This window comes from Triticum dicoccoides, chromosome 2A, assembly GCF_002162155.2.
Source record: "Triticum dicoccoides isolate Atlit2015 ecotype Zavitan chromosome 2A, WEW_v2.0, whole genome shotgun sequence".
In the NCBI taxonomy this organism is placed as follows: Eukaryota; Viridiplantae; Streptophyta; class Magnoliopsida; order Poales; family Poaceae; genus Triticum; species Triticum dicoccoides.
In genome coordinates this window covers 608,834,539-608,859,655 of record NC_041382.1, presented here as the reverse complement: position 1 = coordinate 608,859,655, position 25,117 = coordinate 608,834,539, and the positions used below count along the sequence as shown (strand labels likewise).

At 44.6% G+C, this 25,117-nt stretch overlaps 1 protein-coding gene and 4 long non-coding RNA genes across 11 annotated transcripts; 2 read left to right on the top strand and 3 right to left on the bottom strand.

Annotated features, from left to right (window-relative positions):
• Positions 1-13: 13 nt before the first annotated feature.
• Positions 14-1,729, bottom strand: LOC119359678. Its single transcript, XR_005172625.1, has 3 exons — positions 1,463-1,729; positions 1,295-1,365; positions 14-736 (listed from the first exon to the last, which is right to left on the bottom strand). It is a non-coding gene; the product is annotated as an uncharacterized LOC119359678 (long non-coding RNA).
• Positions 1,730-2,211: 482 nt separating this feature from the next.
• Positions 2,212-9,603, bottom strand: LOC119355682. Of its 5 annotated transcripts, XR_005171651.1 has the most exons (7): positions 9,402-9,603; positions 9,192-9,300; positions 8,938-9,005; positions 7,798-7,912; positions 7,460-7,719; positions 7,026-7,269; positions 2,212-3,255 (listed from the first exon to the last, which is right to left on the bottom strand). It is a non-coding gene; the product is annotated as an uncharacterized LOC119355682 (long non-coding RNA). The 5 variants fall into 5 exon arrangements; XR_005171652.1 differs by lacking the exon at positions 8,938-9,005 and having other exon boundaries at positions 9,389-9,603; XR_005171654.1 differs by lacking the exon at positions 7,798-7,912.
• A 20-nt stretch (positions 9,604-9,623) lies between these two features.
• On the top strand, positions 9,624-11,438 carry LOC119355681. Of its 2 annotated transcripts, XR_005171649.1 has the most exons (3): positions 9,624-10,228; positions 10,310-10,379; positions 11,011-11,438. It is a non-coding gene; the product is annotated as an uncharacterized LOC119355681 (long non-coding RNA). The 2 variants fall into 2 exon arrangements; XR_005171648.1 differs by having other exon boundaries at positions 9,625-10,228; positions 10,310-11,438.
• Positions 11,439-11,557: 119 nt separating this feature from the next.
• On the bottom strand, positions 11,558-15,657 carry LOC119355679. 2 transcript variants are annotated; one of them, XM_037622524.1, is made up of 3 exons: positions 14,905-15,657; positions 14,646-14,714; positions 11,558-12,339 (listed from the first exon to the last, which is right to left on the bottom strand). In XM_037622524.1, exons 1-3 carry the CDS (start codon positions 15,298-15,300, stop codon positions 12,289-12,291), a joined length of 516 nt encoding a protein of 171 aa, XP_037478421.1. In that variant the 5' UTR covers positions 15,301-15,657; the 3' UTR covers positions 11,558-12,288. The 2 variants fall into 2 exon arrangements, with proteins under 2 accessions (XP_037478421.1, XP_037478420.1); XM_037622523.1 differs by lacking the exon at positions 11,558-12,339 and adding an exon at positions 14,081-14,460.
• A 1,429-nt stretch (positions 15,658-17,086) lies between these two features.
• Positions 17,087-19,947, top strand: LOC119359677. The gene is made up of 3 exons (XR_005172624.1): positions 17,087-17,196; positions 19,449-19,653; positions 19,786-19,947. It is a non-coding gene; the product is annotated as an uncharacterized LOC119359677 (long non-coding RNA).
• Positions 19,948-25,117: the final 5,170 nt, after the last annotated feature.

Here is a 25,117-nt window from a genome sequence, read left to right as displayed (position 1 = left end):
AGCTAGAAAAATAGTGAAAATACCCGCACAAAAACATGACAACACATACTGAACTAGCCCACAAGGGGGAACCTCCATGTGATTTACCAAGTTCGATTTCGCCCCCAAAAACTAGAAAACAAAATCTGAATGTATATGCTAAAAAGTACCATGAAACAAGTATCCATGCATGCTCCAAACTGAATAACAACAAAAATGTATAATGAAGCAAATAAAATAAAAGGGTAGCAGAGGAGGACGGCGACCACTGCAGCCACCAGGAGCCCATGGGAGAGTCCATCACCGGACTAGGCTAGCTCCCTGCCACTCTCTGAGCTAGCCTTTGTTATATCGTAGACACTACCTCCCTATCTCTTTCAGCTTGCCTTGTGCAATTCTGCTTTAGATATACTAGTGGAAGATCCCAAGATTTGCTATTTGCTATAGTACCAACATGATACAACTAACCATATATACTAATATGATAGATGCCACACGCACCATGTCATATTTGGTGCAGATCCGAAGTGCTAATAGTGACTGGGCTGACTGGATTATTTGGATAAGTTTGCGTGAACTAGAAGGCCTATGTGCAGAATCTTTGCATCAGTTTGTAAGAAAGAAGAAAGCGGGACTAAGCAATCACTAACAAAGAAAGGAGTACTAAGCAATCACTAACTAAGCAGACATGAGACACTACTCACTATGCAGCAGCAGGAGAAGCAGCTTCTTACTCCAGCGGCCCAACCTGCAACGCCTTCTCGCCAAAATTGTCATGGACAAATTGAAAAAATGAAAGTAATCAGTGAAATACTGAAATCAACATGGAGAATAACTGGACTGATAAATGAAGAATGATATGGAAACTGGAAAATGATAAATAGTAAGGCAAATTAATTATAAATAATAACTAAAGAATGAAACAATGCAGATGACTGATGCATAGTGATACTGACAACTACTAAGGCTGAAACACTGACATGCATACTCACTGTACAAGCTTAATGAGCGAGAAACAGGGGCTTGTGTGAAAAAAAAACTTGGGAAAGGTATAGGGAGATAATAAAATGATGGAAGACCTCAGACTATGGGATTCAGGGTACTGCTTATAGCAAATTGCTGCAGATTTTCATATGTGCAGAATGTCACACAAGACTGCAACATTCATGGACACCATGAATCAAAACAGAACATCTAGTACCTAGAATATGTATTATACTATCTTTACAAGATAGCATGACTTTCACTTTTAAAAAAATAAGCACACGGTAGCATTTCAGTTCCATTTAGACACAACAAAGTAACAAAATGTCACCTCACATAGCATTGGTGTCACCTTCTTTTTAATTGACTGCCGCAGACTTGCAAAACTGAACTCCAATCAACCTGAAACAGCAGAAAGGGATTAGGACTTGATTGCTGCAAATTTGCAAAACTGAACCTGAATTAACCTATAAAAATAGAGATAATTAGGATTTGAGACCTGCTTGTGTTCTAGGGTTCAAAAAGAGAGAGGGACAGACACCAAGACAGAGGAATGAAGCGCCATAGGAAGAAAGGAGGGAGAGGGGCGACATGTGAGGAACAGAGGGAGAGGGAGGCGTGCCATGGGAAGGGAGGGAGGGGCACCATGGGAGGGGAGGGAGAGAGAGAAGGCGCCATGGAAGGGACACGCATGCTAGGGGAGAGGCAGCAAACGGAGAGAAGAAAGGGAGGCCCCCGCCGTAGGTCGGCCATCGGCTGGAGCACGTTGTCAGATTTGGGTGGAGAAGTGACCAGAGCCTCCACAGGGCCTCGGAAAAACAGAGCGAATCGGGCGCGGAAATGACCAAAACGGATCCACAGATACACACCGAGACAAAGTGGGCCTGAAAAAAATCACCAGACCAGCGCAGATCTCAGAACAAAATCATACTCCCTCCATTCCACAATGTAGTGCTTCCTCTATCCCCGTGCTTCAACTTTGACCGTAAATTTAACTACCAACACCGGTTGCGGCGGGAGCAAAAATTATATCAGTGAATTCGTATTCGAAAGAAGTTTTTAATTATGTAACTTTTTCTCCCGCCGCAGTCGATCTCGTACGTTAAATTTATGGTCAAAGTTCGACCTCGGGAAACGCGGGCGCACTATATTTTGGAATGGAGGGAGTACGACTGAAAAAACGACCTGACGCCAATTTGAAAACAGATGACTGATTTTTAGTAAAACTGTTGTTTTATCCCCCAAAGAGTATCACCGCTCACAACACCCCTACTAGGCTCTTTATTATTGAATATCAATATCCCAACGGACACTTACAATGTCATGTGGCTGAAGCAGCCAAACATGTCTGCCAAATTTCTACTTATACTTTCATAAATAAACTTAAGCTTCAAATAACTGCACTACCCTAGCATGAATTTCTTTGATAATTGCTGCATGATGACCTCCTGTTCCTTGTGCTGTCTCCCACCATCAAAGGAGATGAAAATTTTGGTTAGAAGATCTTGCGCCAACCCATGTCCACATCTGGTGAGGGGATGGATCCGCGTTCTGGTGATGACAGATCCACACAGCTTGGTGACGGTCTAAACATGCGAGGTAGCCTGCCCACCAACAGTGGCAGAGACAAGGGGGCGAGCAGGGGCCTGGCCTCCCCAACGATCGAGCGAACAATGAGTATTTATTCAAAGAGTTTAGAAATGTCAGTCAAAACAAGACCCAAATACAATTCGGTGAAGCTTGACGCCATACCTGGCATCCCTAATTACATTCGTTACCAACCAACCAAGGCGCATAAACCTGGCCTCTCATGACCCACACAACGAATTTTATCTACTAACCGCGAGTACAATTTTTTTTTCTTTGTCTGTATGGTGTTCTGTCAAGTAACCATCCCGGCCTTCAGTCTCCCTTTCTTTTGTTTACCTGTTCTCTCTTGTTCCTCAATGGGAATAGATCTTTTTTGTTTTTCATGGTAGAATCAATCAAGTCAGCAGATTGACCTTCACTGGTGGGATTAGCTGTTCCATTACTGTCTAGCCAACACTGTTGATCTTTGGGAGGACGCTGATACCTTCCATGGCGCTGGATGTACATTACCATTGGTGCCAGCACACCGTCACAAACCAACTAGTGGGACTAGTGTCCAGCACACTGTCAGTTGCCTGAGAAAATACTTCTCTATCAATAAGCTTGTCGATTAAGACCCCTGCTGGTAGATTTCCCAGGTTTGCTTCTTCCTTCTCGCATCATTCTTACATACCTCTGCAGCATTGAGTACAGCACGCTTGTCTGTTGCAGTAAAAATGATTAGAAACAATGCAAACCAAATTTTGAGTACAAAAGTCTAAATGGCTCATTAGTAAATGCCATGTTCCATGATATACCAAGGGACCATAAATTGATGACATGGTTTTTGTGCTACCAAGAACACCTGACACCGTTGTTTTGAAATTTTTAAATAAGAAGTGTGTTCGAAAGTTTAACTCCGCCTATCTTGTTTCAACATAGCCGGTCCCAAGCCCGTATAAAGGAGGAGGGTTGTGATAGGCTTGGCGAGCCAACATGAAAACTCAGACACTTTTATGGAGATGAAACCCAAAAGATTTCCGTTGGGGCGTAACCCTCTCAACGACGCGCCACATCGGAACCTAGGTGTGGTGTCAAATGGGCAAGTGTCGGGCGGCAAGTGAGCAAGGATCAGGTCATCGCATCCTTAGTGGCGCGGTACATCAACGCCCCGGTGTACTGGAAAATGAGCAAGGGTCTTTGCATTTGACTCGACGAGTGCGAAGGGTAAGGAAGCTAGTCGAGCCTAGGAGGATCCGCTTACGTAGCTGGCACGTAGGGTCCCTGATAGGTAAGCTTCGGGAGCTAGTTGATACAGCGGGGAGGAGAGGTGTTGATATCCTTTGCGTCCAAGAAACCAAATGAAGGGGACAGAAGGGGAAGGAAGTCGAGGATACCGGCTTCAAGCTGTGGTACGCGGGGACGACTGCAAATAGAAATGGAGTAGGCATCTTGCTCAACAAGAGCCTCAAGCATGGAGTGGTAGACGTCAAGAGACATGAGGACCGGATTATCCCAGTCAAGCTGGTAGTTGGGGACTTAGTTCTCAATGTCATCAGCGCGTATGCCCTACAAGTAGGCCACAATGAGAACACCAAGAGGGAATTCTAGGAAGGCCTGGGGGACATGGTCAGGAGTGTAACAATTGGTGAGAAGCTCTTCATAGGAGGAGACCTCAATGGCCACGTGGTTACATCTAACACAGGTTTTGAAGGGAAGCATGAGGGCTTTGGCTATGGCATCAGGAATCGAGAAGGAGAAGATGTATTAAGCTTTGCTCTAGCCAACGACATGATCATAGCTAACACCCTCTTTCAAAAGAGAGAATCACATCTAGTGACTTTTAGTAGTGGTCAACACTCTAGCCAGATTGATTTCGTCCTCTCGAGGAGAGAATACAGGCGTGCGTGCCTAGATTGTAAGGTGATACCTAGAGAGAGTGTTGTCCCTCAACGTAAGCTCGTGGTGGCTAACTTTTGCTTTCAGATTTGTGTCCAGTGGGATAAGCGTGCCGAAGTCGCTCAAACGAAGTGGTGGAAGCTCAAGGGGAAGGTAGCTTAGGCGTTCAAGGAGAGGGTCATTAAGGAGGACCCTTGGGAGGAAGGAGGTGATGCAAACAATATGTGGATGAAGATGGCGACTTGCATTCATAAGGTGGCCTTAGAGAAGTTTGGAGTGTCCAAGGGAGATAGAAGAGAAGCTAAAGATACCTGGGGGTGGAATGATGATGTCCAGAAGGCTATTAAGGAGAAGAAAGATTGTTTTAGACGCCTCTACCTAGATAGGAGTGCAGACAACATAGAGAAGTACAAGGTGGCAAAGAAGGCCGCAAAGCGGGCTGTGAGTGAAGCAGGGGTCGGACGTATGAGGACCTCTACCAGCGGTTAGACACGAAGAAAGGCGAAAGAGCCATCCATAAGATGGCCAAGATTTGAGAGTGGAAGGCGAGGGATGTTGACCAAGTCCAATGCATCAAGGACGGAGCAGACCATCTACTGGTGAAGGACGAGGAGATTAAGCACAGATGGCGGGAGTACTTCGACAAGCTGTTCAATGGGGATAATGAGAACTCTACCATTGAACTCGGCAACTCCTTTGATGATACTAGCAGGCATTTTGTGAGGTGACTCCAAGAGCCGAAGGTCAAGGAGGCTTTAAAAGCGATGAAAGGAGGCAAGGCAATGGGCGCTGATTGTATCCCCATTGATGTGTGGAGAGGCCTCTGAGACATATCTATAGTATGGCTAACTAAGCTTTTCAACCTCATTTTTCAAGCAAACAAGATGCCAGAAGAATGGAGGAGTATATCAGTACCAATCTTCAAGGACAAGGGGATCTTCAGAGTTGTACTAATTACCATGGAATTAAGCTCATTAGCCATACAATGAAGCTATGGGAGAGAGTCATTGAGCGCCGCTTAAGAAGTATGACAAGTGTGACCAAAAATCAGTTTGGTTTCATGCCTGAGAGGTCGACCATGGAAGCCATTTTCTTGGTACGACAACTCATGGAGAGATACAGGGAGCAAAAGGACCTACATATGGTGTTCATTAAATTAGAGAAGGCATACGATAAGATACTGCGATATGTCATGTGGTGGGCCTTGGAGAAACACAAAGTTCTAGTAAAGTACATTAAGGACAAGTGTTTGGACAAGTGATGGCGACACTGATGACTTCCCGATTAAATTAGGACTGCACCAGGGGTCAGCTTTGAGACCTTATCTTTTCACTCTGGAGATGGATGAGGTCACAAGGGATATACAAGGAGATATCCAATGGTGTATGCTCTTTGCGGATGATGTGGTTCTAGTCGATGATAGTCGGACGGGGTCAATAGGAAGTTAAGAGCTATGGAGATAAACCTTGGAATCAAAAGGTATTAGACTTAGTAGAACTAAAACCGAGTACATGAGGTGCGGTTTCAGTACTACTAGGCATGAGGAGGAGGTTAGCTTTGATGGGCAGGTGGTGCCTCGGAAGGACACCTTTAAATATTTGGGGTCTATGTTGCAGAAGGATGGGGATATCGATAAAGATATGAATCATCAAATCAAATCAAAATGGATGAAGTGGCGCAAAACTTCTAGCATTCTCTGTGACAAGAGAGTGCCACAAAAGCTACAAGGCAAGTTCTATAGGACGGCGGTTCAACCTGCAATGTTGTATGGCAGTGAGTGTTCGCTGACTAAACGGCGACATGTTCAATAGTTAGGTGTGGCGGAAATGCGCATGTTGAGATGGATGTATTGCCACACAAGAAAGGACCGAGTCCGGAATGATGATATACGAGATAGAATTGGGGTACCGCCAATTGAAGAGAAGCTTATCCAACATCGTCTTAGATGGTTGAGCATATTCAACGCAACCCCCAGAAGCGCTAGTGCATAGAGGACGGCTAAAGCGTGCCGATAATGTCAAGAGAGGTCGGGGTAGACCGAACTTGACATTGGAGGAGTCCGTAAAGAGAGATCTGAAGGAATGGAGTATCACCAGAGAACTAGCCATGGACAGGGGTGCGTGAAAGCTTGCTATACATGTGCCAGAACCATGAGGTTGCGAGATCTTATGGGTTTCACCTCTAGCCTACCCTAACTTATTTGGGACTAAAGGCTTTGTTGTTGTTGTTGTTGTTGTTGTTGTTGTTGTTGTTGTGAAGTGTGTTTGAAAGTTTCAAAAAGAAATCCTAAACTTTAATACGTAGAAATACACTTAGCAAAAAATTGTGAAAAAAAGTATATCTATTTGCCTTCTGCGGAAAAAATGACAAGGATGAAAGGCTAAAATAGAAATTATTTTTGAATCGTTTATAGCGCATGGACAGGCCATTAATGTTAAATTTTGCATGAAAACATACAAATACACATACTACTGCAATATACACCCTTTCAGGAAGTTTTTGCAATTCCAAACACCTTTTTGGAGCCAAGCTCACATGATCTTTTCATATAAATTACCCTATTGTTACTTTCCACACTATAAACTGAGAGGTACCTCAGGTTCTGCAGTAGGCTTGAAGACTTTAACTCCATCATTGGACAAATTTTTTGAAGGTTCATCTGCAACGCGTGCAATCCCTGAACCATTTCTCTGTGCAGAGGAAGATTATCAGATCCTTTTGTAGACGAGACATTCTTCTTATGTTGAGCATCAGGTTTTCATTGCATTTGCCTACCCTCTGTAGATTTTGCATGAACGCTATGATCTTTTGCTGCTAAGAGATCTGCAGATTAATTTCCTGTAGGAGATCCAAAGAATAGTTATGCTCCAGTTAATCATAGTGGTTGGAAAATAACTTTTTTTAGTGTTTCTATTTACGAGCAATAGGTTTTGCAGGCACCTCAATCCACACATATATGTTATAATCATAACAAATGATTGTCTCCAGATAAGGAAAAAAAGGCAGCAGAAGAAGTGGTAACACTTACCTTGAGAGCAGCAGGTACACCAATTGTCAGTACTTTCAGATCATCCCTCTTGTTCCCCTTTAGGCCAGCAGCATATCATAAATGGTGAGTAATGATGTATTTACCCTTTTCTCGAGGTTGATACCACTTTTTCGAATCACAGGAAATATACTAGTAATCTTTCTGAGCACAATAAGGGCATTTCTGATTTCCATGTATTCTTTCGATTCCATACATTGATTAAGCACCTTGGTAATTCTTCCACTTCATTTTCAATGAACCTTTCAAAAGCAAATAAAAAATGTTCAAAAACATATGTAAATAATGTACAGGACAACATAAAATTTTGGATATCAGACCTTCACTTATGATTTTCTCTGTTAATTCAGGTGGCGTGAATAAAATATAAAGAACAAAGTAGCAGATGACAGTAATAGATACTAGGGTCCATGAAACCATGCTGAATTTATATACCTGGATTCAAGAAACAGAAATGTCACCAAGAAAAATGGGCAGATGCATATGAATAAAAAGTATATGCAGTGGATCATTTTGTACATGTACATGTACATTTACACATTATTGAAAACTTGCAGGTATGAACATTTCACTAAAGAGGTAGCCACTACACTTGTGTTGCACAGCTCACATGACCAAATTTTCAGCTCAATAAAGCCAACAAGTCTAGCACATGCAGCACCAGCTGCACATCTGAAATTCTAAAAAAACTGCATGATAGGACAGCAACACAATTCAAGAACCGAACCACAAGACGTTTGGCATGAGAAGCAACACCGGGCTTCCTTACAAGAATGAGCTATCTTGCCACATTTTTGCAAATGCAACAGAATGCGCTATCTTGCCACATTTTTTGCCACTGTAACAGCTTGAGCTATCTTCACACATTTTTGCAAATGTATCGACTCAGATACTACAAGGAGTAGAAATATTTTATTCCTATATGTCCTCTATGTGCGGAATTAAGGGGAAGTATTCATATATAGGAACTAGCATGCTCACACAATGTACTATTTTATGAGCATTGGAGACGCCATGTGAATTTGTGAAGTTCATTTGAAAAATTGTAAACCCATTGACTAGTCCATCAATATCTGATGTGCCAAAAATTCACCCTAAAGAGTTAAGAGTTGGTTGCTAAACATAGTTTTGTGTACTAGTATATTCCTCACAGTAACTCCTGAACTAAGACAAAACTGAATTTATTGTTTATATGCACATCTATGAGGCCTCTGTTGGGGACATATGTAGTGCAGAAGCTTTTGGTTTGGGTATCAAATCAATGTGAGAAATTCAGAAAATGTTCGCAATGCACTTGTGAAAAAGTTGTAAATGTCAATACATAGAAAGGGTTCATTTTTGTTTCTTTTTAATATAATATATACTTTATTATTTGAAGTTATTTAAAAGGTGGCAACACTCCATAAACAACATACTAGATATATTTTCCAGGTTGATTCCATGCCCAAAAAGAACCTTACTTGTGCGCCAGATTGTGCTTTTATACTACAAATCACCCCTAGGAACTCCTACGAATTGCCATATCACCCTACATGCAATTTGAGTACAACTTAGTCCTAAAATTTTAGAAATGGCGATCTAAGCACAAAACAGGCTATCTATGTTTCGAGCACTATTTCTACAATTTTTAGGACTAAGTTATACTGAAGAAATGACAAACATACATAGCTAAATTATGTGATAAACATAACTTCAAACAGTGTGTAAAGCATACTTTAGAGAACTGAGGATAAGATACACATTGACTATTTTGATATCTGAAGTATACAGCAAATCCCGGCTTATTACCACATTCCGGCTCATATATTTTTTTATTCATCACTCTGCAAAAAGTTGTATTATGCAAAGTCAGAAGCACTAAAACAACTTAGTAAACATCAGAAAAGCTATGGTCAAGTGTGTATAGCACACTTGAATCGAATACCGATAAGCTGCCTTCCAGTAGTAGGTCATCTTCAGTGTCTCATAAAGAAATCTTCCAAGCCTGCAACCCTCATATTCTGTACAAAACAGATCATTCGCTGTAGTGTCTTGCAGATGAAAACATCTATAAGAGTCACCGTGTTGGAAAATGGAGTCCCAAATGCATGCCTTAATATAGCACAATACACAGCATCCTGCATGCTTAATACTCCCTCCGTCCGGAAAAAGTTGTCTCCGCCGATGTTTTACAAAAACCCCCTTCCCTTTCTTCCGACAAGCCACGCAGCCCATCGCGCCTGCTCTGTCGCCTCGCCACGCACCGGCGGCCTGCTCCGCCGCCTGCTCCGCCGCCTTGCCGCCTGCTCTGCCGGCTCTCCACCTGCTCCGTCTCCTCGCCACGCCCCGGCCGCCTCCTCCCCCTCGTCTCGCCGCTTTTCTTCCTTCGCACAAGGAGATCCAGAGGGAAGGATCCCCTTTTTCTGCAAAGCCCGCGCCTTCCCGGCTCCGGCGGCGGCGCTCATGTCCTGGAGGGAGTTGGGGCTTGATCTGGAGGCATGGAAGATCCTAGAGCTCCTCGTCCTCGAGCTCCTCCTCCACACGACGAGCGGCTGCTGCGGAAGTCAACGGCGTGGGGAAGACGACCACGGCATGGGGAAGACGAAGACTTGCTCCAGCCACATGCCACTGCCCCGTGCTCCTCTTGCCACTGCCATTTCCCTCCTCGAGCTGGCGGACTGATGATGGAGGACCCGCCCTCTTCACTCCACCGGCGCCGTCGCTGCCGCTTTTGCTTCTGCTTCTGCTGCCCGCTCGCCCACAGTAGCGCAGGTCCATCTTCTAGCTGTTGATTTCTGTCTGGTGAAGCAAGCAGCTGAGCTGGTTTTGTTCTTGTCCTCTTGGATTGTGTAGCGATTGGAGGAAGACTTGGTGCAGAGGAATGAAGTACGAGTACGGATGCTGCTTCCGTTGTTGATCTCAGGTGAGCTTGCTAGATGAGTACAAATACGCCCTTGATGATTTTAAAACTACTGTTAGCCATGGAATTCAGTAAGATAAGATATGCTTGAGATGAACATGCCACTGTCCAGTAAGATAAGATAAAACCATGACAATTTTGACTAGGAAGCATAACAATCTCAAACTAATTGAGTAAAAATTCAGTAAACTTGTGCATCTAGGAATCAAAACCTGAACATCAACTTGACAGATCAAAAGTTCAACTAATTGAGTAAAAATTCAGTAAACTTGACAGATCAAAACCTGTCAAAAATTGATAGGTTTTGAAAGAAAATGACAGGTTCTGAACATCAACTTGACTGAACAAAGATCTTGACTGAATAATACAGTTAATTCTGAAACTTCAAAAGTTAACTGAAATTTTTGTCCTCTTGGATTCAGCTACTGAACATGATCACTATTGAACATGATCATATTCTGATTGTACTTGTGTTCAAAAGTTCACTGAAATTTTTGTGAAGTTTTAAACAAAATGATTACTATTGCATCTAGGAATCATTGTTCTGCTCCTATATGTAGTGGTGCTGCTATAAATTTTCTATGCACTGAATTTTCTATGCATGTACTCCCATGGCCTCCTAATTTTTATGCAGATCAAGATGCTCAAGATAATCTTGATGTATTATTGACACTTTGATCTCTGAATGTTGTTAAAGATTATCAAGAATGCTTAGTTTGACATTTGGATCTCTGAATGATGTTAAAGATTATCAAGATGCACATTATCAAGGATGCTAGTTTGACATTTTGATCTCTAGTCTGGCCCATCGACTCCTCCTCCTCCTCCCCGTGCTCATCGACCTCATGCACAAGTGCTCTGCAAGAAGAAGAAGAAGAAGAAGAAGAAGAAGACATTGAAGATGCTCAAGACCCTATACAAGAGCTCCTAGCATATGCTTTAGATTCTTCTTCTTCTTACAAATTCTTAGCTTCTTCTTCTTACTCCTTGTAATGACCATGTACATCTTGTAATGACCATTAATGAAGATATTATTTCTCCAACTGGAGTTTTGTCTTTACATCTTATCATAAGATTTTATTGTCAAATGAATTCAAATAATTCCAACTTAATTCAAATAATCCAAATTATTCTAAATTAATTCAAATAATTCCAAGTTAATTCAACTAAATCCAACTTAATTCAAATAATTCCAACTTAATTCAATTAAATCCAACTTAATTCAAATAATTCCAACTTAATTCAACTAAATCCAACTTAATTCAAATAATTCCAACTTTTCCTTTTCCTTTCTTTTCAAATAAATCCAACAAGATATACACATATACACAAGGCATACACATGACACATGACATACACATCACATACTCCTATCCTTTCTTTTTCTTTTCCCTTTCTCTTTCTTTTTTTCCTTTCTCTATTTACTCATTTCCTTGTTCGATAATGGCCTTGGTGTCAGTAATTAGCTCAGGATTACAATATACACCGGTTATTTCCTCTCCAGCATTCTGTAGACGCTTCCTTATGCAGATGCGGCATCTTGTAGTTGTTTCCTCCTTGATCTTTCATCACTTCGACCATCACTGCTTGTAACGTCATAAAGCTTTTGAACAGCTTATGGGCATCAGCTTCTTGAGCTTCTTCCATTTCTTCTTGTGCCTCTTGAGCTTCTTCTTGTGCCTCTTGAGCATCTTCTTGTTCCTCTTGAGCATCTTCTTGTGCCTCTTGAGCTTCTTCCTCTTCAGGAAACCAATTCAACTCAATGTCTTCATCCTCCTCTTTTGGGATCAAGTTCAAATCAATAGCTTCACCTGGCTGAGCTTGTTCTTCTTCTTGAGCTTCATCTTCCTCTTCCGGGATCAAGTTCAAATCAAAAGCTTCACCTTGCTGAGCTTGTTCCTCTTGTTGAGCTTCATCCTCCTCTTCCGGGATCAAGTTCAAATCCATAGTTGTGTGCTCCTGTCTGATCTCATAACAAGAGTATACAGAAGATGAATGGTTAGCATATAATCATAACAAGAAAACCATGAAGAATCCTAGACAAAAAGCAAAGAAACCAAGAAAGGGAAAAGTAAAGATTAAAAGTACTCCTTCATTTGGTAACTAGAGGAACATGAAGGCCCTCCTATTCAAGTAAAGCAAGAAGAATCTAAATTAATTCAAATAATTCCAATTTAATTCCTATTGTCATGTCTTTTTTTATTACTCCAAGACAAAATATGTTTTCCTTTTTTAAGTACAGTAGTTGTTTGCTTACTAGAGTAGCATCTCCTAGTCCAAGAACTTAATTCTAATATGGAGTATTATTCACACAGAAACACAACAACAAGACAGTCATCAAGAACAAAAAGTTCTGAAGCTATCAATTCTTTTATATAGATTGGGCTAGGATTTGCACAAATTGTTGTCACTTTTTTATATAGATTGGGCTAGGATTTGCACTTGCAGTTAATGATCTGATTGAATGTTTCCAAACAATAGCACATCTATTAACATCATTTCCATTTCCATTTCAGAGAGGAACAACATCAATAGAAACGGATATAGCAGCAACAGTACCCTTGTTTCTCTGAATTAAACTGAATGTCAATGTTACACCCTTATTTCTTTGAATTAAACTGAATGTCATTGAATTAAACTAAATGTTAATGTTACACCCTTGTTTCTCTGAATTAAATTGATCACACGCCATACAAATAGCACTTGTTACACAAGAATGTCACTGGAGTACATTGACTGAATTTAGTCACTGGAGTACATTGACAGAATTAAACTGAATTGCAATCTAGTCTCTCTTTTTTCAGATTTTTTCCCTCTCTTTTGTTCTCTTGCATCAGCAGAAAGTATCAGCACAAAGCATCAACCAAGTCCAGCAATGGATATCAACAGACTGATTGAAATTGCAGTTCAGCAGCAGCAGAAATGGATACTCCAGTGACTAAATTCAGCAGCAACAATACCTTCTTCAGAGAGGATCAGCAGCAACACGAAGGCAGGCAGCAACACGAGCTCCACCGAAGAGCATGAAGCGTGGGCGAGCGTGCACGTGCACAACCGTGGTAGACACTTGGGTGCCGGCGCCTCTGGTTTTTGTTCATCGGAGGAGCCACGTGACGAGCTCCAGCGGCGGCGAGCGGCGGCCGACGATGACCAGGCCAAATACCAAGCGATCGAGAGGGGGAAAGTGGTCTGGAAGACCGGAAGTTGACACTGATTCCTTAAAATGGCTCGAGGAAGCCAGGGGAGGCGCGACGGCGTCGACGTCATGTGGGGAAGCGGCGGCCGGAGTGGGAGGAGACGGGGCCGATTCCGTCGATCCACGCCTTCCCAGCAAGCCTGGCTCGATGATGGAGTACCTCTTGGTGAGGCGGAGTTCCTGGTATGCTCGGGGAGGAGGCGGTCCAGCTATGGGCGACGGTGGGCGAGGTGGGGCGGCGGCGGTTGGGCTGCGTAGGTGGGCGGCGGTGGTTGCCTCCTTCGCACGTGGGCGGCTGCGGCGGCGGCGACGTAGTTGGGAGGCGCACGTAGTGGGCGGCGCTGGACCTGACGGTGCCTCACGACGGCGGGCGACGGCAGCTCGCGGTGGCGTGTCGAGGGGAAGGAGAAGGGTCTGTTTGCGTCAGATTTAAAAGCCCAATGGGTTTTTTGTTAAAAGAAATTTGAACTAGGCGTGGACAACTTTTCCCGGACGGAGGGAGTACACATTACATAACCACACCAATACCAAGGTCCAGTTAGTCAAGAGAGCAGAACAAAATAAGGAGGGGGGAGGAGCACAGAGGATTTTGCAAGTTTAGACCACTACTTAGATATGTGTTCGGGAATGAGCAATAGTAGATAATTGCAAGTTTAGGTTCATCTCTTGGAAGCAAAGAATCCCACAGTCTATTAGTAGACTTGGTAAACTGTTTATTTGACCTTATGATGAAATAGAGAAAGGAGACTTGATTCCTCACGAAACCGTATAGTCCGTGCAGATCAAAACAGTGAAGGGTGAAGCTTTTCACTTCAGGCCATAGAATCAACCTATTCATCTAGACATGTTCTCAGTGTACAGTATATCTGCCATTTGGTGAATGAGTTCCTGCATGGTACATCATATTCATAAACTTCAGATTCATACAATACAACAAGGCAGCAATAAAGTTTCGACATAGCCAGCAAACCTAAAGTACAACAAGCTCATGCGCATATTCCTTTCTTCAGTTGATTAACCACACACAACATTGCTAACTAAGCTCCACAAGGGAAAGGGCTGGGAATACTCACGTCGTGCTCGCTGAACTCCTCCTGCATCGTCTCCGTTTCTACAAATCCGTGGCACTTCTGCGGCGGCACCTGCGCAACCCAAACCAACACAATCATCCAATAGATGTGTAAAACCTAATCAGGAGCTCACCATTGAGCAGAACAAGGGGTGACATGGTGCTGACGGAGTAAAAAGCATAACATCGCCACAATTGTGGGCATGACAGTGGCTTCTGCAAACAAGGTTCAACATAAGCCGCAAAGGTGACGGTGGACTTACACAACAGCGCGGCAGTTTTGACTGTTTCTTCCGCCGTCTCATCCTCTTTCTCTCATGGGCATTACAACAAGCACCTCGCGGGCATGACAGCGCAGTAGCAGCAACGTATTGTCCAGAGCGCAGCAGTCCAAGTTCCCGTCCCCGTCCTCCCCGCGAGCTCCGAACTCGGCGGATCACTGCCGTAGGCAGGCACGCCGAGCTCGTCGACGGCGTGCACGCAGTCGCAGAACATGTTGAGGACGAGGGCCGCACCGAGCGGAGGTAGTCGCGGAACGGTGCAGGAGCACGAAGGAGGAAGGAGGTTGGGGACCTCGGTGGCGTCCGGAGCATGTGGAAGCAGGGGCCGGCCCGGGCTCTCCTTGCCGCGGCCGGGACGATACCCCGGGACTCCAGCATCCGCTCGAACGCGTGCAGGAAGTTCCTGTACACCTCGTGTCGCCATCGAGGGCGAGCTTGAAGGGGCGCTTCCCCGGAAAGGAGGGCGGCGCGTCGCCGATGTCGCGGAAGCTGGAGGCGGCGATCAGCGCGTGCATGCGCGCGCGGGGGTACTGGTTGACGGCGAGGACCCCGCGGGAGGTGGATCTCCGGGAGCGGCAGCACCCCCTCCTAACTCGACGATGGCTCCGGCTACCACGGCGACCATTCCGCCGTGGTCCCGTAGTCGGCGGTGGTCGCGGCTCCCTCCCCGGCTGTTGCTGATGCACGCAAGGTGCTTGTTGTAATGCGCGCGCGCGAGAGAGAGAGGGTGGGCGAGAGAGAGAGAGAGGAGACCAAGTCAAGCTGCCGGCGAGGACCTTTCTTGCCTAGTCAGCTCCGACTGGTGGGGGCCGCCAATGGATTCCGTTCCGTCCGCCGGACGTCGATCCACCGGCGGCGGAGGAGAATCAGAAGGGGAATTTTGCAATTTAAAAATAAATTTCAAAAAAATCCAAAAAATTAATCCCCTCGCACAATAAACAAATAAATCCAAGGAAATTGCCAATTAATCAAAAAATAACCGGCCAGTTATCCATAACCAAAGTAGAATTCCATCATATCCCTAACAGACATCTAATTAAACCCAACACATGCCCATAATCCCTGTTTGACCACCTCAAAATAGAACACATGCCCATAATCCCTGTTTGACCACCTCATCAAAAGGAAAATTAAAAAACTAATCCTCGTTGACTTGGCGTCCGGTTGCAAAGCGTCCTCGCTCTTCAGACTCCAATGAAGGCCATGGGGTTCCGTCCCAGCCAGTCGAGCGAGAATGCCTGCAGTACAGTAAAAAACATGAAGTTAATCTGCAAACAAAAAAAAAAACAATGAAATTGTGCATCGCGTCAACACAAACTACACTCTAGTGCCACCGTCTACATGTTCCGGTGAGTACCTTGCACAGGACCGAACAGAAGCGCTCCGCGGTGCACCGGAGACAATGTCCCGGGCCGAATCCGTCTGGGGTGTCCCGCGGGTCTGGCACTATCTGCACCGCGTACTCTACCTCGCCCTCCTCGAATCCATCTAGATCCTGGACCTGAAAGACCTGATTGTTTATGTTACTACAAGAGGTTAGAACTGGCAGTGTCAACCATCGGCGCAGAAAACCAAGGGCACAAAAGCACCAACGAAAACAATACTGACCTCGATCCCGTGGACCACGTGCTCGGGCAGCTGCCCCGCGAGAACTAGGACTCGGTCGGCCGGCGGCTGCTGTAACTCGGCGATAGTCCGCCTTAGGCCTTCCACTATGTGCCAGGTGCCCGGTGCACTAAAATATAGCAGATTGGGCATCGATGTCCTTACAAAAAAATTTGGCACCGGCCTCACATTGTGCGTTTGCAGCCCGTAGAAAAGCGGGACCCACACGTCCATAAAAAAATTGAGCAAGCCAACCTCTCCTCGATCCTTCGCGCGAGTTCCTCTCGTCCGCCTCTGTCCAGAAAAAATCCCCTTTCTCCTCCGACTAGATCCATCTCCATCGTCACCTCCTCGTCTCGATCCGGCGTAGATCTAGGCCAAATCGACACACATCTCCTACTCCAGGCAAGGTGTTCGTCCGCCCAAGGTCCGTGCAGAGCGGAGGCGCGAGAGGAGGAATCTGTCGAGGTTCTCCGAGGAGCCGCGGCTAGTGGAGGTGATGTGCGGCGGGGGACGAGCTCCATGGACGAGGAGGAGGAAGCAGGAGGCGAAGGCTGGCCAGCAGTATGTTGCGGCTAGCGGTGCCCGGACTGTTGGACGGGCGGCTACTGCGCTGCATCTACTACTTTCTACTACTGCGCTGCCTCTACTGGTCTCGAAGCAGCACAGGTGAGGATGCGTGATGTTCAGCCTGTGAAGCAAACAAAAATGTTTTACTGGATTCAGTTAAGACGTGTTATACTTGCATGTTCGGCCTATGAAGCTCTGTCTATTAGGACGTGCTATACTTGCATGTAGTGTAGTACTAGTTAATAATGTCAGTGATGCTAATTTCCTGTTCTTAAAAGTTGAAGGTAGTGTTCAACATTGCATTTAGCAGCAAGAAATAATAAAATTTAGCAGCAAGAAATAATAATAAAATGTTCTCATTCCACAATCTGTAAACTAAATTACACAATTACAAAGGAGATGCTCGACTGGAAAACTAAAATAGAAAGCGATAGAAATTAATAAGATGAATACATGTAGAACTTATAAATGCTAATGTCCATTTCCTCCAAACTTTTGCCAAATATTCTCAACCAAATCAGCCTTGAGACGACGATGTGTGGATCGATCTCGAATGGCAGCATCTGTCTCAAGAACCAGATCAAACCCATCAAATGGTCCTTGTTCAGTTTCAAGATATGGTATTTGAGCGCCTTGTAGCAATTCATAGTCACAGTCATATTTGTCATAGCACTTGTAGGTGTGCCTCTCATCTGCAACGATCATGTTATGCAATATAATGCAAGCATACATGATCTCAGCAAGCGCACACCTTTGCAACATACGCCCTGGATGACGAACTATAGCAAAACGAGCTTGCAAAACACCAAAAGCCCGCTCTACATCTTTCCTTGCTCCTTCTTGATGTGCTTTATATAACTTGTGCTTCTCACTTTGAGCCATAGGGATTGATTTCACAAATGTCGCCCATTCCGGATAAATGCCATCTACTAGGTAGTATCCCAAGTTATACTCATTGTGATTGACTTCAAAGTGAACCTCTGGAGCTGTACCTTGCAGCACTTGAGTAAACAAAGTTGATTGGTCTAGGACATTGATATCATTACTTGATCCAGCGACCCCAAAAAATGCATGCCATATCCATAGGTCATGTGAGGCCACAGCTTCGAGCATGACTGTGGAAACTCCATGATCACCACGAGTGAACATTCCCTTCCAAGCCACTGGACAATTTCTCCATGTCCAGTGCATGCAATCAAGACTTCCCAACATGCCAGGAAAGCCACGAGCATGACTTTCCAACGGCTAGTTTTCAACAGCTATATTTCCAGCAAATTAAATGCAATGCATAGTAATTCATCAAATGATTACATAGTAATTCAGAAAATGCTTACAACCAGTGATTACGTACTAATTCATAAAGTTCTAACAAACAACGATCACATGAAACTGCTTACATAGCGCATCATTCACCTACAAGATACATCTAATCTTAACCGAACAGATCATTAGCTAAGAAATTTAGAACTTGTTCATGCCTTTTCTTTTGGGCATCATCATAAGCTGAAGTATCTTTGTGAAGAAGATCAAGGTATTTGCTCAGTTTATCCACCTTTATCTTCTCCTTCTCAGTTTCAACTCTTTCTTTCTCAGCTTCTGCTTGAACTTTTGTGGCTTCTGCTTGAATAAGGGTGGCATCGGCCATTTTCTCTGCAGCAATTGATTTTCTAGTTGAATCTCATTAAATTTGTCCACGCTCTCACTTGTCAAGCTTCCAGAGCATTTAGACTTGCTTGATGACTTATGTTTATCTTTTGTGTCTTTTGAAGTGTTGCGTCCGGGGGGTCGTTGAAGTTCACCTTCCTCATCTATTGCCTGGGTTGGAGAACTATAAGCTCCTGATGCATTCAACTTGTTTCTTTTGTTCACCTCTTCAACTGAATAAGACCTTCTCCATTTAGCCTCTTTCCTCACGTACTCCCACCAGTGCTCATATGGAAAGGGTCTTTTTGTCTTGGCAACACTCATGTATTTGGCACGTACCCTCTCCATAAGTTTCTTGTCATCGCTCCCACTAGGCCATGTACTTTTTTCAACATTGTAGATACCATTGAACTTTGTAACCTTCTTTGTGGTCTTGGTCCAGTGGTTCTTGCATTGCCCAACTGTTTTCTTCTGCTCTTTTGTTGCATATTTGTTGTACTCTGCTGCGACTTCCTTCCAATAGGTCTCTGCCCTTTTGGAGTTTCCATCAATCGGATCACATGAATTGTGCACCCAAGCTGCTATGAGAAGTTCATCCTCACGCTTACTCCAGTTCTTGCCTTTTCCTTTTTTCTGAATCTCATCAGGACTACTATCACTTCCATCTTGATTATTGACAGCCGGATCTTCATCCACTTGATATGCAGGTGACATGGGAGAACTAAATCCAACTGGACTATTCTCATCTCCTCTTGAACTAGTGCCTCTAGCAGATCCAAGAAAAGGTATGCATCCAGCAGGAGATGCTGGACTGCTACTTGAGCCTGCTCCAAATGCTCCTGGAGGGTACTGCCCCATGTTACCTTGGTAAGCAACACCATGGTAGCCTGGAGGTATGGATGGAACTTGCTGGTAACCTCCTTGAGCATATAAATTTGCATGGTGTGGGTGTTGATGCTGGAAAGTGGGAATATAATGTGTGGGTGGATAATTCGTATGTGGATGATGGGGATGGAAACTAATTGGGCTCTGTGGATTTTGCAGGTTGTTTGGGCTCTGTGCATCTGAAGGTGAGAAGGAGGAGTTCATCATGCTTGTGAAGCTTTGAGAAGATGAGTGCTCCATGTTTTGGGGGAGAGTTTTTCCAAGATCTTCTTGTGCTTCTATGAGCTTGTTCTGTACATTTTATAGACAGATTCTCCAAACGGGTAGATTTTTCTACAACAGTGCAACGGTCATCTGGAAATTTGAGTGCTCTGGTTTGCTGTAAATTGAATGCTGTTTGGTATGGATTGAATGATGTTGCTCGGTGGTGGTTGGGTAGAAATGCTCCTGTATAGATGGCAGTTATACTTTAGTATATTTTATTGTAGTGCTTGAAGTGGGCACCGGAGCAGCTACTTGCTCCGGCTCCCTGGAATATTTTTATGGCACCGGCTGGGCTATGGAAGGCATCGGTGCCAAACGAGGGAAAACTGGTTTTGGCACCTCTTTTAGCCCACATAGTGGAAGGCCTTATCACCCGCAGGAGCTCGCCCCGGCCAGGGTGATGCGACTCCACGTGCGACGCACAAATGGCGGCGCAGTGAAACCGCATACAGTATGTGCAGAACCGATCCGTTTCGTACTGATCCAAGAAGTCTATGTTGCTAAGGGCCAACGCGATGGGGTTCTGGAAGTTATCATCAGCCACCTAGGAAGTTAAACACTTTCTTGGGATCAGAAAAGAAACCAAGTCTCTGAGCAAGAACATGGAAACGATAGCGGGGATTTGGGTGCTGACCTTGCAGCTAGCGGAACAGAAACCCCCCGTCCTCAGAGGGTCGTTGCACGACCCACACATCTGGTCAACTGCGTCATGGTGCGATGTGCGCCGACGCAGCGGCACATAGCGATCCGCCCCGTAGTTTGCACGCCGTACTCTGTCGAACGTGTAACCGCAGTCCTTGATGTCTGCGTACAGGATGGAAGGTCCGAAACCTCGCTCCAAGCGCCGGACCTGCGATACACGATAACAAGAATGTTTCTTGGGATCAGCAAAAGAACACGGGGGCACAAAGATGAACTGCAAACCAGCAAGAAAAGAAAAGTTCGCAAGAACACGTACATGAGCATAATGGATTCCCTCCACGTTAGCGTGGTGACGCCCGACGTGCGCCGGGCAGCAATGCGAACAGACTGCCCTCAGGCAGCCTGTGCAAAAGAAATCTGCAAGGCACCTGTCCCCGAAGCGTACGCGGCGGTACAGGAACCTGAGGTACGGAGGAGCCTCCTGCTGCGCCATGCCTACGCTACGCGTCGCCGGCGGCAAGAGAAGAGTAGGCTAGGCTTGGTGTATCTCCTTCTCTCGCTTTGGCTTTTGAGAAGAAAAGATCAAGAGACGGAGGTGAGAGACGGAGGAAGGCCAATATACGTATATTTATAGACAGGATGAGCGCTACGGCTAGTTAGGTTTTTTTTTTTTGACGGGCTACGGCTAGTTAGGTTAGTTCCAATTCCAAGCCAATCTAAATATAAAGGAAAAAAGAGGTGCACGAAACAAGCACAAAACAAACTACACATTCGAACAATACAATGTAGTCAGAAAATCTACTAAGGGCATCTCCAAGACAGACCCCTAAACCTCCCGTAAACGTTTAGACCACGCTGTCCGGATCATGGAAGCCATCTAACGCGGTCCCGCGTCAGTCCGCGGGACGGTCCGGACGCGATTTCTCCTGCAAAATAGAGATAAAAGTGGGGGAGGTTTGCAGACATCCGGATACACGAAATGTACGAATGCGACACCGCAGGCCCACCAAAAACCCTTCCCGGACCGCGCGATTCCGTCCTCCCCATTTTCTCTCCTTCCTTCTTTCTCTCTTGCTGTCACCACCGCTCCACCACCCCGGCCACCACGCCACACCCTGAGCACTTTACCCCTGATGCACTATTCGATGACCATTTTCATCGGTGTTTCGGATGCGCAAGACTGTCTTCGATCGTTCGTACCATGGCATCCGGTTGTATGATGACTACTTTATCCTGAAGAAGGACGATGTGGGAACGATTGGCTTCTCTGGTTATCAGAAGTGCATGGCCGCACTCCAGATGCTTACATATGGCACGACCGCTGATTCGTGGGACGAGTACCTACGGATGTGTGAGAGCACATGCGGAGATGTCATGGTCAGGTTTGCAACTGCCGTGGTCGAGGTGTTCGGACCTCAGTACCTACAAGAACCAACTATGGCAGATACCGATAGGCTCCTAGCAATCTCAAAAGCAACACTAGTAGAAAAAGGGTCAAATGTGAGACACATTAGTCCCGGTTTGCATTTGAGCCGGCACTACCATTAGTGCCGGTTCAAACGGCTAGGCGGGAGGATATCTTTAGTACCAGTTCATGCCACGAACCGGTACTAAAGAGGCTGGGGCTCGGCCAGCCCCTTTAGTACCGGTTCGTGGCAAGAACCGGTAGTAAAGAGGTTGTGGCAGGCTGATCTTAGTCCCACCTCGCTCCCCTAGCAAGATTTTTACCACCTTGAATATGTTACTTCTCAAACTATCACAAGCACTTGGTCTTCATTGAACTCTATGTGTAGAATTTGTGGTCGCAATATGAGTCTTCACCGGTTTCTAAACCGTTAAGGACTCATACTGATAATTCAGATTGTACACAAAAAGATCATTGATAATCAATGTATTTTTTATGTATATTTTTACATGTTTACGCCCTCACTCTCTCCACTCACTCGGTCTCCCCCTCAATCCCCCCGCGCCGGTCCTCCCCCGCCGGTCGCCCCTCACTCTCTCCACTCACTCGGTCTCCCCCTCAATCCCCCCGCGCCGGTCCTCCCCCGCCGGCCGCCCCTCACTCTCTGCTGACTTAGCATCTGTTACACGGGTGCTTCATTTTTTTAAACTTATTTGAACTCCAGACTTTTTTGCGTTCCGTATGCACCATTCAAAGCAAAGTCATCAATTTTCAACACGTTCTAACATCATTTTGTTGTTTCTCATTCATTTACCGATTTGTTTAGAGAGCTAAATGACCGTGAAATTGAAAATCACTACAAAATGAACTCTGAAAATGTTGAAACTTGGCATGGTATCATCATTTCACCCACATAGCATGTGCAAAAAAGTAGAGAGGGTTACGGCAAAAACTGGACACACTTCATGTATAAACTGGACAATCTCTTTTGGAGTATCAGGGTTTCGGACGAGAACTCGTCTGTTACACGGTTACTTCATTTTTTAAAAACTTATTTGAACTCCAGACTTTTTTGCGTTCAGTATGCAGCATTCAAAGCGACGTCATCAATTTTCAACCCTTTCTAACATCATTTGCTCTTTTTTAGTCATTTACCGATTTGTTTAGAGAGCTAAATGATCGTGAAATTGAAAATCACTACAAAATGAACTTTGAAAATGTTGAAACTTGGCATGGTATCATCATTTCACCCACATAGCATGTGCAAAATAGTAGAGAGAGTTACGGCAAAAACTGGACGTACTTCGTGTACAAACTGTACAATCTCTTTCGGAGTATCAGGATTTCGGACGAGAACTCGTCTGTTACACGGTTACTTCATTTTTTTAACTTATTTGAAGTCCATAATTTTTTTGCGTTCAGTATGCAGCATTCAAAGCGACGTCGTCAAATTTTAACCCTTTCTGACATCATTTGCTCTTTTCAGTCATTTAACAATTTGTTTAGAGAGCTAAATGACCGTGAAATTGAAAATCACTACAAAATGAACTCTGAAAATGTTGAAACTTGGCATGGTATCATCATTTCACCCACATATTATGTGCAAAAGTGTAGAGAGGGTTATGGCAAAAACTGGACGCACTTCGTGTACAAACTGGACAATCTCTTTCGGAGTATCAGGGTTTCGGATGAGAACTCATCTCTTACACGGTTACTTCATTTTTTTAAACTTATTTGAACTCCAGACTTTTTTTGCGTTCAGTATGCAGCATTCAAAGTGACGTCAACAATTTTCAACCCTTTCTGACATCATTTGCTCCTTTTCAGTCATTTACCGATTTGTTTAGAGAGCTAAATGACCGTGAAATTGAAAATCACTACAAAATAAACTCTGAAAATGTTGAAACTTTGCATGGTATCATTATTTCACCCACATAGCATTTGCAAAAAAGTAGAGAGGGTCACGGCAAAACTTGGATGCACTTCGTGTACAAACTGGACAATCTTTTCGAAGTATCAGGGTTTGGGACGAGAACTCATCTGTTACACCGGCAATTCAAAATTTTAATAACTTATTACAACTCTGGACTTTTTTTTTCGTTCAGCAGGCGCCATTCAAACCCACGTCATCAACTTTCAACCCTTTCTGACATAATTTGCTATTTTTAATGCATTTACTGATTTGTTTTGAGCTAAATGGCCCTGAAATTGAAAAGCACTGTAAATAAACTCTGAAAAGCACTACAAATAGAAGAAAATAAATAAAGCAGAAAAAATTATATAAAAAACTACTCAAAAATAAATACAAGAAAATAAATAAAGCAGAAAAGAGAAAAACTATATATAAAAACTACTCGAAAATAAATAGAAGAAAATAAATAAAGCAGAAAATAAAAAAATAAAAAAATTACTCAGAAATAAATAATGCAGAAAAGAAAAAACTATATAAAAAATTTGTTGGGGCGCTGTCCAGTGGGCCTGCCAGACCTCGGGTGTGCAAATTCAGGCCTAGAAGGCCCAGCAGGCTCACAGGGCAACGCGCCATAGTTAGGCCCAGAAGCCTGCTATACAGAGGAGTTCGAGGGAGCAGTCGCGGCTGGGTTTATAAACCAGTGCGGCTGCCCTTCGCCCGGCGAGGTGGGACTAAACTTTGCGCCGCTCGCCTGGCAGCGCACCATCTTTAGTACCGGGTCGTGGCTCCAACCGGTACTAAATGGGGGGTCTTTAGTACCGGTTGGAGCCACCACCCGGTACTAAAGGGGGTGCGTTCCCACCACTTCGCTTGGCCAAAACAGACCTTTAGTACCGATTGGTGGCTCCAACCGGTACAAAAGGTGGGTTCTATATAAGAAAACACTTCAAAAAACTTCGTCAGTTCGTTCTCCCTTTGCTTCTTCTCATCTGCCCCGTCGCCGCCCCTGTTGTCGTCCGTCGTCGCCGCCCCCATCGCCGTCCCCGTCGCCGTCCGTCGCCGTCCCCTCTGCCTCGCCGTCCCGTCGCCCCACCTTCCCATCGCCTCGCCATCGCCGTGGCCGTCGCCCGCGCTGTTGTAACATCCCAAATTTTCAATTTGGAATGTTATACATAGATCATCATGCATATCATATTTTCTTGCATTTTGGTTGATCCTAGAAATTTCACGCAAATCAAGGACCCTCGGAGAGAGTTGGAGATTTCGAC

Bases quoted from the DNA above. Each gene is read 5' to 3' on its own strand.
- LOC119355679 (XM_037622523.1), bottom strand. From the start codon at position 15,300: ATGCTGGAGTCCCGGGGTATCGTCCCGGCCGCGGCAAGGAGAGCCCGG. The intron at 14,715-14,904 runs GTAAGTCCACCG...TGGGTTGCGCAG, and splicing joins CAAAACTGCCGCGCTGTTGT to GTGCCGCCGCAGAAGTGCCA. The intron at 14,461-14,645 runs GTGAGTATTCCC...TGTACCATGCAG, and splicing joins AGGAGTTCAGCGAGCACGAC to GAACTCATTCACCAAATGGC.